General features: G+C 36.1%; 1 protein-coding gene across 1 annotated transcript in view; it reads right to left on the bottom strand.

The window, feature by feature from the left end:
* RSBN1L (round spermatid basic protein 1 like) overlaps nucleotides 1-17,101 on the bottom strand; it is a 65,776-nt gene that overhangs the window by 19,134 nt on the left and 29,541 nt on the right. The window contains exons 2-3 of the mRNA XM_035020435.1: nucleotides 11,824-11,940; nucleotides 2,967-3,607 (exon numbers count right to left, since the gene is read on the bottom strand). Of these exons, the coding sequence (XP_034876326.1) occupies nucleotides 2,967-3,607; nucleotides 11,824-11,940 (758 nt within the window). The remainder of the gene's footprint in view (nucleotides 1-2,966; nucleotides 3,608-11,823; nucleotides 11,941-17,101) is intronic.

Genomic DNA, 17,101 nt, shown 5'->3' with positions numbered 1-17,101 from the left:
AATCTCACACACATAATGCTAAAGGAAGGAAGCCACATACAGCAATTCACATACTAGTTGATTCTATTATAAAAGTCCAAAAACAGGCAAAATTTATCTGTGGTATTTGAAGTCAGAAAGTGGTTACCTGGGTGTTTGTGTATGTATGGGTGGGGGGCACAAAGTAGTGATAAAGAAGGGTTTGGAGGAAGCTCTGACTACTAGTAATATTCTACTTCTTAAAATTATACATGTGTTCATTTAGTAAAGCTTCATTAAGCTATACATTTATAATGTGTGCATTCTGTGTATGTATACTTCAATAAAAAGTTTATTTAAAAAATCAGTTTAACTGGGGGTGCCTGGGTGGCTCAGTCAGTTAAGCATCTCCTTTCGGCTCAGATCATGATCCCAGGCTCCTGGGATTGAGCCCCGCCATTGGGCTCCCTGCTCAGCAGGAAGTCTGCTTCTCCCTAGCCCTGTGCCCCTCTCCTCCCTGTGTTCTCTCTCTCTCTCTCTCTGTCAAATAAATAAATAATAAAATCCTTTTAAAAAATCAGTTTAACAAAAGCTTCAAAAAGTTTATCTTTAAAAATTTTTTTAATTGAAAATGAAAAACAAAACTATCATATGATTCAGCAGTTTCACTTCTGTGTATTTAACCAAAGGAAATGAGATCCTATCTTGAATAGATAGATGCACCCCCTATGTTTACTGCAGGTCCCTTTCCCCCAGGTCCTGGCAGTCACCAATCTGCTGTCTGTTTCTATAGATTTACCTATTCCCATTATTTCATATAAATGAAATCATACAATATGTGACCTTTTGCGACTAGCTTCTTTCACTCAACATAATGTTTTGAAGGTTCATCCGCACTATGTATCAGCATGTATCAGTATTTCATTCTTTTTTTTTTTTTTTAAGATTTTTTATTTATTTATTTGAGAGAGAGAATGAGATAGAGAGCATGAGAGGGAGGAGGGTCAGAGGGAGAAGCAGACTCCCCGCCGAGCAGGGAGCCCGATGCGGGACTCGATCCCGGGACTCCAGGATCATGACCTGAGCCGAAGGCCCAACTGAGCCACCCAGGCGCCCTATTTCATTCCTTTTTATGGCTCAATAATATCCCACTGTGTTCATGTATTGTAATTTAGTCAATTCCTTATCAGTATATAAAACATTTGTGGTAATTTTTGATCTTCAGTACTTGCTGAACTCCCTACCCTAAATTAACACACTCAAAAATCCTCATTCAGGGGCACCTGGGTGGCTCAGTCATTAAGCATCTGCCTTCGGCTCAGGTCATGATCCCAGAGTCCTGGGATCGAGCCCCGCACTGGACTCCCTGCTCGGCGGGAAGCCTGCTTCTCCCTCTCCCACTCCCCCTGCTTGTGTTTTCTCTCCCGCTGTGTCTCTTTCTGTCAAATAAATAAATAAAATCTTAAAAAACAAAACAAAACTCCTCATTCAGAAACTAGCCATCACCTATTCAACCAAATGGAAAGTTGTAATATTATATACCAAGTCAGTGTAACAACTCTCTTTGTATAACCTGTTAATATTCTATGAAATATTTCTAACCAACAGCCCTGTGAATTGAGCAATATTATCTTTATTTTGTATGTGAGGAAACTCAGACATACAGCTTAAGTAGCTGTCTAGTGTCACAGCTGGTAAACGACAAGACCAGGACTAGCTCCCTTCTCTTTGCATCCACCCCATATCAGAGCTCATCCAGCTACCCACACTAACCCAGTCACACTACAATGACTACACAAAAATTTGGAAGAGAGGTTCTCACATTCAGGACAAGAAAAGCCTCAAGTTATAAACTGGTTTAGCATGTAAGTTAGTCCCTGTAATTCATAAACCATTTTCCCAAATTAAAAAGCTCTATAAATATGGTTAAAAAAAATCATTCTCTGGAGGGATACCACAAATTAGATTAAGTGACAAGCTTTTCCTGGGAAGAATGAAGAAATTAGAAATAAAAGTATGTGTGCATGTGACTGGACATCCAGACTACCATTTAAGGCGGAGACTATAACTTAAACACGTATCAAAAAAAGAAATATACTCAGAGTAAGTAAAACAGTTCTGGATGAAGACTAAGGAGATTGTGTTCTACTCCTGGTACTGCTGCCAACCTTAAAGTAGAAGTCACTCCTATCTATGTTTGTTTGCATATCTGTAAAGTGAGAAAGGTTGGGATAGATGATCACTAAGATCCCTTTGAGGCTTTACTTTTTTCCCTCCTTCCAAACTAGAATGCTGTCAATTATTCCTTAGAAAACTGGGAACTTTAGCACCCATAAATATGAAAATTGGCTGATCTCCTGGCCTAAGCAGTCCCTGATCTGAGAGTGGGTAACAAATGGCAATGGCCTTTTAGATGCGCCCACATTGACTTTCAAGAGCAAATGGACTTGACTCTGCCTCTGCTTTCTAAAATAATGTATATTCTACACCATAGAGAAGGGTAGGAAAAGGAAGTCAGCTCAATAAAAGCACTGCTACACTAATCTCCTCACATAAATGCAGAATTAACTGACTCCTTTGTACCACAATATATTTAACAGCTAACATTTACTCACCACCCACTATCTGATGCATCCAGTGTTAAGCAATTTTAAGGCATAAAGCAAAAAGACTTTAGGTCATTTTTAGGTAAGAGAACTGCTTACATGGGAAATACATGGCTGAATTCATCTCAGTCCTTTCATTTCCAAAATAAATACTTGCAAAAAAGGACAACAAAATCTTATTTCATTAATTATCTTTAAGAAAAAAAGAGACTAAGTAGACTCTGAAATTTAAAATCTTACGTTCACATCAAGAAGGTAATTTATTCTTAATATTCCGAAGAGTTGTCATTATATTCTTACCTTTTTATTTCAAATCTATAACAAAATGAAAAACTGAAACTTGTCTAAAATCATGTAACTAAAAGTTTAAAAAAAAAAAACAACTAACTAAAAACCTCTTACCTGAGCATGAAAATTGGACATAGTTGTCGTTTCTATATCCTTCTTTCCTAATATCTCCATTTTCACTGGCGAATTGGGAAAATTAAATGAAAAGTAGTCTAAAAAGTCAGGTAAATAAGTAGCTGCCCCATGAACAATACCCATTACATAGAAAGCTGCAGAGTTTTCATTTTCACTGAACACCAGATCCACAAACTCTTCGGCAAACCTCTCCATCTCCACAGGAGAAAGGTGGGAGAGTTCATTACTATAGGCATGGATAACGGATGCACCTCCATTAGGCTGGTGCTCAATATGAATGAGCTGTTTGAACTCCAAAGTGTCCAACCTTTTGAGGTTATTCTGAACCCGTGGCTCCTTTAATGAGACAAATGGAAACTCACTATTCTCAGGAATTTTGGAATCATAGTTCTTGTTATCCAAACTCTTTCCACTGTAATCCTTTACGTTATCATGTAGCATGCCTTTGGCTTCTTGATCTTCAACGTCAGATAGCAATCCTGAGCAGATGGTTTGAATAGATTTGCTATACATTTTTGGACGCTTCCGTTTTTCATTCTCTTTGTGTTTCTTTTTCTTTTTCTTCTTTACTTTTTTAATTTGTAAGTCTTCAGCATTTGCTTTTGGTTTCTCCTTCCCACCTGTTGGGAAAAAATTTCTTTAAAAACTCCGTACTTTAGTTACTTAGAAAAATCACACTTAAGGAACTGTCTTAAAATAAATAAGCAAAGTTTACTCAGATTTAGGCTTATATTTGGGACTTGTTTCACACAGTATTGGTAATCATAATTTAGTCTCTTTCCCTTTCTCTACACACACACACACACACACACACGAAGGTCTAGGACAAACTCACACCTATAGTGTGCAGGTACCATTCTGACATGTAGTAGATGCTCAGTCAGTGTTTACTGAAGTAATGAATGGAAGTTTTAGAAAGCATAATCTTCAAATTTAAATGTAGAAAATCAGAAATGGGAAGGTGAACAGACGTCAATATGAATAATGCCCTCCAGATGTTTTCCACTGATATATAGCGTCATTTTTATTCATCTGAGTTCTCCAAAATTGCGTATGTGTCAAGACTTGTAAATCACAATGGGAGAAAATGACTTGCATAATAGAAGAGTAACAAAACACACCAATTCCTTAGCTTTTTACCGTATTTCCTCCTTAGTAAACTACTCCTGCATCTAAAATGGGCTATTTTAGAGATCTACTGGAGTTTGCAAAGTTCCTGATGAAAACCCAATAAGGCACCATAAAGAAGATGACAGAATTAGAATAATTTCTCATGTCCTAAGCATAAATGATACCATGTACTAGTAAAGAGATGAATATAAAAGTAAAAGATTTGGGGCATTATAAGTTTATATATTAATGAGCTTCTGTAACTGAATTCAGGTAGACTCTGCACCCAGAAATTTAGAACTCCAAAAAATAAAAGAGTAATCCACGGAGTCTATACAGCTATAGACTAAGTGTACATATAAACACATAACATTATCACAATATATTTCTGTAAAATGAGAAAAAAGGAGAAAGTAAACATCTTCGCAAGAAAATATTATGCTTCCTAAGATAATATGAGAAAGCCATTAAGGTAAGAGTTAAGAAAAGAAGGCATTCACTGTTTCCACCTGTTATTTCACTTTTATAGACAACCTGTTATGAATTAAATCTTCCCACTCTGCTTCCTTACCTGAATTTTTCCATATTCACGTATGTCTTTTATTCCTGTCTCCAGTGAGTGAGATGTCCTGCCTACTTTTCAAAATAAGTCCTTCCCACCAATTCCAAAAACCCTTACAAAAATAGTTCCCTCTCCTCTTCTTTTGACCACACTTCTCATAAAGAACCCTCTATGCCAAGTGTCTTCCGTTTATTATCTTATCATTCTTGTTCCTTAAATTCTAGGTCTGCTTCCAGTCTACTCAAATTTACTTTCCCATAATGTTCAAATATCAAATCCAGTGATATTATTTCAAATCATTCTTCCTGGTCTCTCCAAGGTTTAACAATTATCCAGTTCATCCTTGATTTTTTACTTCTTTATAAATTTTTGGTCTAACAGCTTCATGACCAGCATCCTGAATTCTGGAGCCATATTAATCTTTCTATAAGTTTTATATATTGTTTGATCATATTCATCCCTTGAGTAAACTTCTTTCAAGTGTTCTCAATACCTACCAAATAAAATATAACCACTCTAGTATGGAGTCCCAAGACAATGCTCTCAAGTACTTTATTCTCCGGTCAATCTGCATTACTTAAAATTTCTTATAAAACACTTAGTCCTGCCTTTTCTTTCTACTACTTGCAAAGGCATTTCCTCTCCCTAAAATACTCTTGTCCTGACCTCTCTCTTACATATTCTTTAAAAACAACTCATATCATTTCCTTCATTTTGCTTTCCCTCATTTCTCTAGCTGGAACTGGAATCACTTCATTCTAAATTCATATATTTTTTTCACTCATAGGATACCTATATATCAGATGTCCTTCCACATATTGTATGAGTGAAACAAGTCATTTTTATATGAATTCAGAGTGAAGTGATACTTCTCCCCCGTCATTGTAACCTTTGTGGCATTTAATATATCATTACAGATGAATATTTAATGAATCCATGAATGAAAACATTTCACTCACCAACAAACTAACTGAGGTTTGTGTAATTTTTCCTTGTCCCCCTTTCAGCCAAAGTTTTCCACAATATAAATGCCACTAAATCCTAATCTTGGAAACAAACATAAAAATTCTCTCAAGTTGGGGCGCCTGGGTGGCTCAGGCTCTTGGTTTCAACTGAGGTCGTGGTCTCAGGGTCATGAGATCAAGCCCTGCAACGGGCTCCACGCTCAAGCTTAGAGTCTGCTCGGGAGTCTCTCTTCCTCTCCTTGCCCCTCCTGCTTGTGTGCACTCTCTCTCTAATAAATATTTTTTTAAAAAAGAAAATTCTCTCAACTTGATGGCAATTCTAAAAAGGGGAAGTTTACTGTTAAAAGCAAACCATCACTTCTAAAAATTCATAAATAGGGACGCCTGAGTGACTCAGTTGTTAAGCGTCTGCCTTCAGCTCAGGTCATGATCCCAGTGTCCTGGGATCGAGCCCCGCATCAGGCTCCCTGCTCGGCGGGAAGCTTGCTTTTCCCTCTCCCACTCCCCCTGGCTTGTGTTCCCTCTCTCGCTGTGTCACTCTCTTTCAAATAAATAAATTCTTTAAAAATAATAAAAATAAAAATTCATAAATATTCAATGAATACTGACTTGGTATAATCATGAAAAGCAAAAATAAAAGCCTTTCAACTTTATTGATTACGCAGATTTGTAAACTCATAAAATTCTCTGAGGAGTCTACTTAGAAGTAAATATATTAACAAATTCATACTTGCTACCTAGGATGAACTATCAAAACATGAGATTCAGGTTAATATCTTAACAAAATTAATGAAAAAAATTAAAATAGGGAGGTAATCAGAATAAAAGATAAAAGAGGTTTTATATGTAAGCAAAATCAAAAATGTGTCAAGGAAAAAAGCAATGAATTAAAAAATACAACTTAAAGTTTAAAAGGCCTAAGTATAATAACTAAGTTGAAAATACATGTAAAATTATACAAATGGATTGCCAAAATAAACAGAATTTCATTTGAATGAAAATATAAGCTTAATATCCTATTACATTTATGCCTAACACATGTTTAAAAAGTAAAATAGAGGGGCGCCTGGGTGGCTCAGTCATTAAGCATCTGCCTTTGGCTCAGGTCATGATCCCAGGGTCCTGGCATCGAGCCCCGCATCGGGCTCCCTGCTCCGCGGGAAGCCTGCTTCTCCCTCTCCCACCCCCCTGCTTGTGTTCCCTCTCTTCGCTGTGTCTCTCTCTGTCAAATAAATAAATAAAATCTTTAAAAAAGTAAAATAGAAAATATCTAGTCAATAGGATATATGTTACTTTGAAATGAAATAGGCACAACAGTCTATCTATTCTCTAGTCACGAGGATGGATGAAAATAGCAATAGTATTAAATAGTCAGATGAAAAATGCAAAATAGTAAAAAAAAATCAGTTAAGAGAGTCTCATAATGAGCATTAAGGAATTAAATTCCCAAGACAAGCTGCTCTGTAATTAAATACTAAAGTGAGCACAGTATGCAGAAGAGAGTTAACATAACATGGCTGAGGAAGGCCTGCTTGCAAGGTTGGCCCTTGGCTGGCATCTGAGTAACTTGTTCTTTGGGAATGTTCCCACAAATCCCTGATAAGAGTGGCTCACTGTACCTAAACTTTTTGTGTAAACAATCTGTTTTATACTGAACACATGTTTTCCTTCTGAGAGCCTGGAATTTTGGTACATGCTAGACAGAAGGTGCCTATGTAATCAACCCCCAATAGAAACCCTGGGCATCAAGTCTCTAACGAGCTTCCTGGTAGACAACATTTCACATGTGCTGTCACATGTGTATCCTGTATGATTCCACTTGGACAGTACTCTTGGAAGCTTATGCCTGGTTTCCTCCAGACATCCCATGTGCCTTTTTTCTCTACAGATTTTACTTTGTATCCTCCACTGTAGTAAATCATAGCCATGAGTACATCTCTATGCTGAGTCATATGAGTCCTCTTAGCAAATCACCAAACCTGGGGGTAGTCTCGGGGACCTCTGATGGACACAGGTAAAATGCATTCTTTACATTTAAACCAAACCGAGGCACTAGCATTTACTAGATAGGTTTTTAAAGTTTTATATAATCTGTCATTCATTTCCTGTCTTAGAATGACATATGAAATGCAGTAGATATATAATGAGAAAATTTTAAAAATACTTTAAGGAAAACCAAAAATAAAAATAAAAATAAAAATAAAATAAAATAAAATACTTTAAGGAAATTAGACAATTTTGAATATCAATGTTCTTCTATTACACTAAAAAATACTTAAAGTACACCTTTCTCTAAATCCTGTAAATCTTCAAATCAGACCTATACTTTATTAAAAGGATCCTAATAAGCACCCATAACAGAAAGAATAGAAGTGTTGTCAGTAATTTGGACCCTCAAAAAATATAAAGGTATAAGGTTGATAGGGAATCCTCCCTCCACAGATCCACAGATCTATGCACACAGTGGACCCCAGACAAATACACATAACATGGCACCACAGACACACAAATGCAAACAGAGGCAAAGAGAGATTCAGACACAGAGAAAGGTGCACACACACAGCCAGAGAGAAAGAGACTGTCACTCAAAGAAAAAAACACACACAGAAACAGAAACAAAAACAGTGTATGTTAATGGCTAATTATACCAAAAAAACCTTTAAAAAAATCACAAATTTACTGGCATTTATTTGCACCACTAGCCTTAGGATACTTTGTGTTAATAGAAAAAATAAAGGCTGTCCAGAAAAACTGGTTCTGATTTCATGTCTAATATGAGTTAATATTTATATATAACTCCATTCTCATACATAGAAAAAAAAGTAGTAATTAGCTTAGCTATTTTCAATGTCTGGTCTTGGGGGAATGACTTTGCTTTTTTTGCACAGCAATATTTTCACTCTTCCTGACAAGAATTACCCACCTATGACCGACCGACCGACCTTTGGTATACTACCAATAATCTTGGATATTGGCTTCTTTTAACCCCCATGCCCACTGCTCACCAACAAGCTTCTTTGATATACTAGAATGATAAAACTTACTCTCAAAAATACTATAATCATAACATCTCTGTTCTTACAACTTTTCACAACAAAAAAAATGGCTGGAACATATAGCTGGCAGACATTATAAAAGGATGAGCTGATAAGCTTATGTGTCAAATATATTTGTCCCTTTAAACTATTTCTCATAAAAGAATCCTATTTCATCAGTGAAAAACATTTACAGGATTTCTGCATTAATAAAAACTTTTTAGGGCGCCTGGGTGGCTCAGCCGGTTAAGCAGCTGCCTTTAGCTCAAGTCATGATCCCAGGGTCCTAGGATTGAGCTCCTCATTGGGCTCCCTGCTCAGCAGGGGTCTGCTTCTCCCTCTCCCTCTGTGCTCTCCTCTCTCTCAAATAAATAAATAACCTTTTTAGCATGTATATAATTATGTACATATCTCTAGTATACTCAGTTTGATGCAGTTTTTGATAAAAACCTGAAGGAAATGAGGACTGGTGTGAATTAAGAGTTAGCATCTATTTTAGATGTTCGAGTGCTGTCATCAGTCAATGCCTGAATAGCCACAGCCTGCAACATTAGTCTTATCAGAAGGAGAAAATTGTAAAGACAAAATAAAGGTTAAAAGCCATGAAGGAAAAAGGGGCACACAGTAGTAAGTAACAGCACACCGCCCCCACCATATTGATTCTGTTGTTGTTGCATGACACCAATAACAAAGAGGGCCTTTCCCTGATCATAAATTAGCAGAGCAAACTGTTTTTACTAGACAATAACAACAGCTAACACTTACTTGCTGCTTACAAGGGGACAGGCACCACTGCCCAATGAATCGTGTTTTATTCATTTAATTATCTGCATCTTACCCAGGCAGGAGATAATTTTGTTGTTTTGCAATCACAAGAGTTAATCTTTCATACATGTTTACAAACAAGATTCATATCCACTTCTTGAATTATCTGTGGGCCAAACACATTACTTGGCACTTCACCATACCTTACCTCATTTAATCTTCACAACCCTGTAAGGCAGTAATTAAATTATTATTTACCTGTTTTACAGGAAATACACTTTCCCCTGGTCATCTCAGAGGTCACTAATTCATTTCCAAAACTATCTCATTTTTTCCCCTTTATCATCACTAGGTTTTCAGTTTAGCTCAGTTCAAAATATCTCCTAGATTTTTCACTTACTTCAAAGTCAAAGTTATTATTGCCTATTGCTGAAAAATCTCCATTTTCTGGGGCTATTTTAAATTTTATTTGTATATGTAATCTCTAGATTCACATATTTTACATTAATGGTATGTAAGGAATCCCACATTCAACCCAGTAACATCACTGTACATTCCATTGGATAAGAAAATGATTATATGACTAAACCAGTAAAAAATGACTATTTGACCAAACCAACAGGATAAAGTTAAGTAAACACTTCAAGCATGAATCATTAGCTGCTGTACAGCACTAGGGTGGTTAGACTTGACTCCTTCTTCAAAAGCTTACAATCTAATTGGAGAACACAACAAAAACACAATGTCAAAAGAAACAGAATCAAAGGACCATGAGCATTAACTAAGTAGCTATCGACTTAAGCTCTGACCTGCTTCTTCCAAGGTCAAAAGAATTTTATAAAATATAAAGTTCTGACAAGTAGAAAATAGAGTTTAAAGTGTGACCAGGGAACATGACAAAGAATGAAATGAAAATACAGAATCTAATATTCTGTTTATCTTAAATAATATAAATTTTAACCAATTATTTCATTATACATACAGTACTACAGCCTTTTCTTCTTAATGTAGATATAATGGTTTATTAACACGTAAATTCAACATCCAATTAATCAATGTGTTCTGATCTACAAATTGTCAATAGGGGCAGGTAATGAATTTGTTAGCTGCCTAACAACCAAAGTGCCACTGATTATCTTGCTACCAGAGTGAATTTAAAACTGTCCTGGGGCGCCTGAGTGGCTCAGTTGTTAAGCATCTGCCTATGGCTCAGGTCATGATGCTAGGGTCCTGGGTTCGAGCCCTGCTCCTCGGGAAGCCTGCTTCTCCCTCTCCCACTCCCCCTGCATGTGTTTCCTCTCTCACTGTGTCTCTTTCTGTCAAATAAATAAATAAAATCTTTAAAAATAAATAAATAAATAGGGGCGCCTGGGTGGCTTAGACAGTTAAGCATCTGCCTTCGGCTCAGGTCATGATCTCAGGGTCCTGGGATTGAGTTCCGCATCAGGCTCCCCATGGGGAGCCTGCTTCTCCCTCTGCCTCTCTCTCTCTCATGAATAAATAAATAAAATCTTTAAAATAAACAAATTAAGTAATTAATTAAAATAAAACTGTCCTTACTTCTATTTCTACCACACATATTCCCTGATAAAGTTCAGATTTACTGATAGGATTTGTATTATTCCCCAACCACCCCCCACCATGTATAAACAGCAACTGAAAACAAATGTAACAATAGAAAAAAAACAGCAAACAAAAAGAAGATGTTCTTTAAGCCTGCAAGAAACACACAGTAAAACAATATACCTTTTTTTTTTTAAGATTTTTATTTATTTATTTATTTGACAGAGAGAGAGAGACAGCAAGAGAGGGAACACAAGCAGGGGGAGAGGGAGAAGGAGAAGCAGGCTTCCCGCGGAGCAAGGAGCCCGATGTGGGGCTCTATCTGAGGACCCTGGGATCATAACCTGAGCCGAAGGCAGACACTCAATGAATGAGCCACCCAGGTACCCCAAAACAGTATACCTTCTAATTCAGCTCAGAATAAAATGTTCCCTCTATGATACCAAACTATGATAGGGTGATTACATTCAAATATTTTTAAGCTCACTTCTTCTACCATCCCTACCATACTAAAATTGTTTTAGCCTGTTTAGATGATCTAAATATGGGTAAAGACTAGTAATGCAAACAGAATTAGATAACCTATGTTTAAGGAATCTAATAGTTTAATGAAGGCTAACCTTTTCTACTTTTTCATAACTCACTAATGAAATATACTAAAGACATTACTATACAGATTAGAACTCCACACTATTAGAAAACTTTCCATATTCTTACCATTAAAGTTTATTCTCAGCAAAATTCAGCAACAAACATTTCTTATTTGAATCACTAAGCCAGTAAGTACACTGAGCAATATAATATAGTACAACTAAAATCACTGAATATAAACTTACTTTTCAGCAAAATCTTTACTTCTCCATTTTCTTTCTTGATCTCATTCATTACTTTATGCTTTTTCTTCTCTCTCTCTTTTTCCTTATCTCTCTCTTTAATTTTGTCTTTGATTTTATCTGAAAGACAAAACCAAGTAAATATTTAAAACTATTTTATAATTTTTCCCCAAGAACTATGTGCAATTTCTAGAATACACCAAAAATCAGAATGAAAAACAAACATGCCTTTTGTTCTTCTTCTCAGGTCTGGGGAAAGAGATTTCCAAACTTCCTGTCGTATATTAACATAGAACACATAACATACACATCATAAACTATCAAAATTTATCATTATATATTTCATTCTAGAGATTCTTCTTCTTTAATGCATGTCAACCACAATATTAGACTAACTTCAAGTCATTTAAAATAACTTTAATCAAGATAATAAACTACAATGGATAAAGTGCTAGTTTTGAAGTTGGCCATATCTGAATTAATACCATAACAATGGAAAAATTACTCAATCGCAGTGTCTTAACCTATAAAATACTGGTTATCTTTCTCACAGGTTACCATAAGGATTAAATGAAAAAAAAAAATAAAATGACTACCCAGACCCTGGTATATATATGACTAAATGTTAGTTCCCTTACCCTTACTCCTTTTAAAAAGGATATGACTGATCTGGCTACCTGGTGATATTAGGATGTTAAAATAAAAGGTATAAGAACTCTAGGAATCACTGATCTGCTTTCTAAAAATTTAAATTTGCATTTATAAGATTATTTGATGTCCTATTCTTGCTTAATCAAGCTACTATGCACACAGCAAAACAGAAGATGTAGAGGAGAATTTTCAAATAGTAACATAGCCTTTGCCTTCAAAAAAAAAAAAAAAGCTTACTATTGATTACAAAGTCATGACTGAAGCACATAAAAACTGTAAAATATCTTGTAACAGAGATTATACAGTGTATATGCATACTGCAGAATTTCTTAAAATCCTCCCTTACTTTCCTTTCTATAAATACTACCCTAATTCAGGTCCTAATCACCTCATGATTAGATTACCGTCTAGATCAGTACTGCCCAGTAGAAATAAAATGCTTACCAGATACGTGAATTTGAATTTTCTAGTAGTCACATTAGACACAAAAACCAACAGGTGAAATTAATTTTAACAATACATTTTATTTAACCAATAGATCTAAAAAATGTCATTTCAAAATGAAACCAACACTAACAAATTATTATTGAGACATCTTACATAGTTTTTCACAATAAGACTTCAAAATCCAGGGTATATTTTACACTTAACAGCACATCTCAATTCAAAGTGTTCAACAGTCACATGAGACTGGTGGCTACCACACTGAACAACTCAGGTCTAGGCTACTTAAGCAGGTAATTCTCAAAAAATTAAGTACATGTACTTAATAAACATTTTAAAACTTGCACTCATTAATAATAAAAAAATACAAATTCAAATAAGATACTTTACCTTGAAACTTACAAAGTGCTTTTTTAAAAGTGATAATACTCAAAGCAGAAGAAAGGATAGTTGATGGGAGAGCAAACAAAAACAGGGATTCACCAATTTAACAAATATGCATCGCTGAGTATAAGAAAAGGCTTAGGGAGACAGAAGTGAGTAAATAAGGTCCTCATCTGTTCATATACAACTTAAATTCTAGAAATAGATTAAGCGGTTCTCATGCTTCAGACTAGTTTGCTACTCTTACTTTTTAATGTCTAAAGTCCTTGAAATCCTGTCACAGGCTGTCGTCCAGCCATCAAGTGTTACTCCAAATAGCTGGAGCTTAGACACATATATAAGTTAATATTTCCTAAGTAAACATACAATTTTTTTTTTTAAAGATTTTATTTATTTATTTGACAGAGAGAGACACAGCGAGAGAGGGAACACAAGCAGGGGGAGTGGGAGAGGGAGAAGCAGGCTCCCCGCAGAGCAGGGAGCCCAATGCGGGACTCGATCCCAGGACCCTGGGATCATGACCTGAGCCGAAGGCAGTCGCTTAACCAACTGAGCCACCCAGGCGCCCTAAACATACATTTTTAATGAACTATTTACGTATCTTTTAAAAATCACAACTGAAGAAAAGTCACCTATCTCTACATTTCTTTTCCCAATCATCCCTATTAACTTTATTAACCTTGTTATTTCAAGTACTGAACTTTTAAAGTTTATTAAGATATACATACAGAAAAAACATGTAAGGTATATAGCTCAATTTTCACAAAAATAAACAGCACCTCAGGACCCCTCTGTCTTCCCTTCCAGTCTTGATGCAACATCCCTAAGGGTAACCACAATCCTGACTTCTAACCACAAAGATTAAAATAAATATGGCATATATATAAAAAATTATGATATAATATAACCTATCAGTCACAAAATATAAATATTTTTCAGAATACAATTAAACTAGCTTCTCAGGAAATAAAATTATAATATGGTATTACCCAATTTTTAATAAACTTTATTTATAAATATATTTATTACATTACAGACCTTATTTTTCTTGTTTTTTTGTTTTTTAAAGATTTTATTTATTTGACAGAGAGAGACACAGTGAGAGATGGAACACAAGCAGGGGGAGTGGGAGAGGGAGAAGCAGGCTTCCTGAGGAGTGGGGAGCCTGATGCGGGGCTTGATCCCAGGACCCTGGGATCATGACCTAAGCCGAAGGCAGACACTTAACAACTGAGCCACCCAGGCACCCCGATAGACCTTATTTTTTTAAGATTTTTATTTCTTTATTTGAGAGAGAGAGCGTGCACACACATGCACGTAAGCAGGGGGAGGAGCAGAGGGAGAGGGACAATCAGACTCCACGCTGAGCAAAAGAGCCAGATGCAAGGCTCAATCTCATGACCCTGAGATCATGACCTGAGTGGAAATCACGAGTCAGACATTAACCAGTTGAGCCACCCAGAGGCCCCTAGACTTTATTTTTTAGAGCAGTTTTAGGCTCTCAGCAAAACTGAACAGAAAGTGCACACAGATTTTCCATATATAACTCCTGCCCCTATACATCCCTATCTATCTATCTGTCTACCTACCTACCTACCTATTTATGAGAGCAGAATGTGGGTGGGGGGCAAAGGGAGAGGAAGAGAGAATCTTCAGCAGACTCCACGCTGAGCATGGGGCTGGATCTCATGACCCTGAGATCAGGACCTGAGCTGAAACCAAGAGTTGGCCACTTAACTGCTTAAACTGTACCACCCAGGCACCCCAATTATCATCCCAATTTTTTGAAATTATAATTAATACACATTCAAAAATCAGACTGAAAAATAATAATGCAAATTATTAAAAGCCATTATTTTTTTAAGGTAAATTCTACACCCAATGTGGGGCTTGAATTCATGACCCCAAAATCAAGAGTCACAAGCTCTACTGACTGAGCCAGCCAGACACCCCTAAAAGCGATTATTTTTAAGTAGCAAAAAGTTTCAAAGTTTCTGCAATAGGACCATATTAGTTTCATAAAACAGGAAAAAGGGTCCTAGAATATGCCTTCCGGTATAATATTAGGTAAAGATAAATTGAAGATGTTAAGTCATTATATGAAAAACATCTAGAAACAAAAACAATGACATAGCCAAGACAAGAAGAGTGACTGACAACATAACTAGTTACCCTCCCACCCCACACTTAGAACCTTCTAAGGAAAGGAAGCAAACACAAATCATCCTATATATTCATAGCAGAAAAGCGTTTTTGGGGGGTAACTGCTGTCCCAACCTACACACCTGTCTCAATCTTTCAATCTACCTTCAACCTTCCTAGAATTTTTTGCTTCTTGTCAGGGCATATACTTTTTCAAAATCCAACTTTAAATTCCTCCATTAAATGTTTCATAAATCATGTTACAGATAACATAAAGATGTTGTAAGACATGTTTATATGTTACAGGTAAACATGTTACAGCTATAACAAAGTGGAAAGCCTACAAGTTCAGAAGACCTAGGTTCAAGTTCTGCAACCTTGATAACAAACTTTCAGATCTCCTATCTCAGCTGTAAAATGGAGTTTAAATAAAGATTAAATAGGAAATATATACAAAAGCGTACTGCAAAGATATGAGCCTTATGAATGCAGAATATTATCTATGTCTATCCATAATATTGAGCCATAATAAGCATTTTTTGTCATAACAATTTAGAACACCGTCTATAAAATCGCAATTCTGCTGTTACTATATTTTAATGCATTCATAGTCATAAAAGCCACTTCTACATGTTTTCACAAGGAAAACAGCTCCCTGGCATCATGTTTACTGTAAAATATTGTTCTTTAAAAAATGGTCATTCTTGGGCGCCTGGGTGGCTCAGTTGGTTAAGCGACTGCCTTCGGCTCAGGTCATGGTCCCGGAGTCCTGGGATTGAGTCCCACATCGGGCTCCCGGCTCAGCGGGGAGCCTGCTTCTCCCTCTGACCCTCTCCCCTCTCATGCTGTTTCTCTCTCTCTCTCTCTCTCTCAAATAAATAAAATCTTAAAAAAAAAAAATGGTCATTCTTAAAAAATCATTTCTCTTCATGACCAAGAATTTGTATGGTTTTACCCTTCATGGTCTAATCTAAGGTTTAGAAGGAATTTTTAGCTAATTATTGGGATAAAAGTAAAAATTATTCTACCATAAGAACAAGAAATTATCGGTTTTGAAAAGTCCAACTTAACATAAGGACTGCAAGTTTTATTTAAAAATAAAGGGGGGGGGTGCCTGGATGGCTCAGTTGGTTAAGCGTCTGCCTTTGGCTCAGGTCCTGGGATCTAGCCCCGTATAGGGCTCCCTGCTCAGCAGGGGAGTCTGCTTCTCCCTCTCCCTCCCTCCCTGCTCATGCTCTCTCTCTCATTCTCTCTCAAATAAATAAAATCTCAAAAAAAATGAAAATAAAAAATAAAAAAAGATAAAAATAAAAAGGGGGCGAGGGGAGAGAGGAAAGACAGATATAAACAGACCCATGATAGAGTTTGAACCTACAGAAGCAGAAGGAATATAAGAATGAAAGAAAGGAGAAGGAATAAATGACTAAGTCATTATGAAACCAGAACAAACTACAAATTACACGTGTGGAAAAATACACGTGAAGACTTACACTGTATGTAAAAGTTATGATATAAAAAATAAAATTGATTAAAATAATTTCAAATAAGATATAAATGGGATTTTCAAACATATATTCAATTTACTGATTTAACAATATATTTCAGATTTCATGCACACAATATATTTCTATTGAGCACTTATATGCAAGAGATGAAAATG

Source organism: Mirounga leonina, unplaced genomic scaffold, assembly GCF_011800145.1.
Source record: "Mirounga leonina isolate KUSES-001 unplaced genomic scaffold, KU_Mleo_1.0 Mir_174, whole genome shotgun sequence".
Classification (NCBI taxonomy): domain Eukaryota; kingdom Metazoa; phylum Chordata; class Mammalia; order Carnivora; family Phocidae; genus Mirounga; species Mirounga leonina.
The sequence above is the reverse complement of the archived record's forward strand: the minus strand, read 5'-3'. Positions and strand labels throughout refer to the sequence as shown.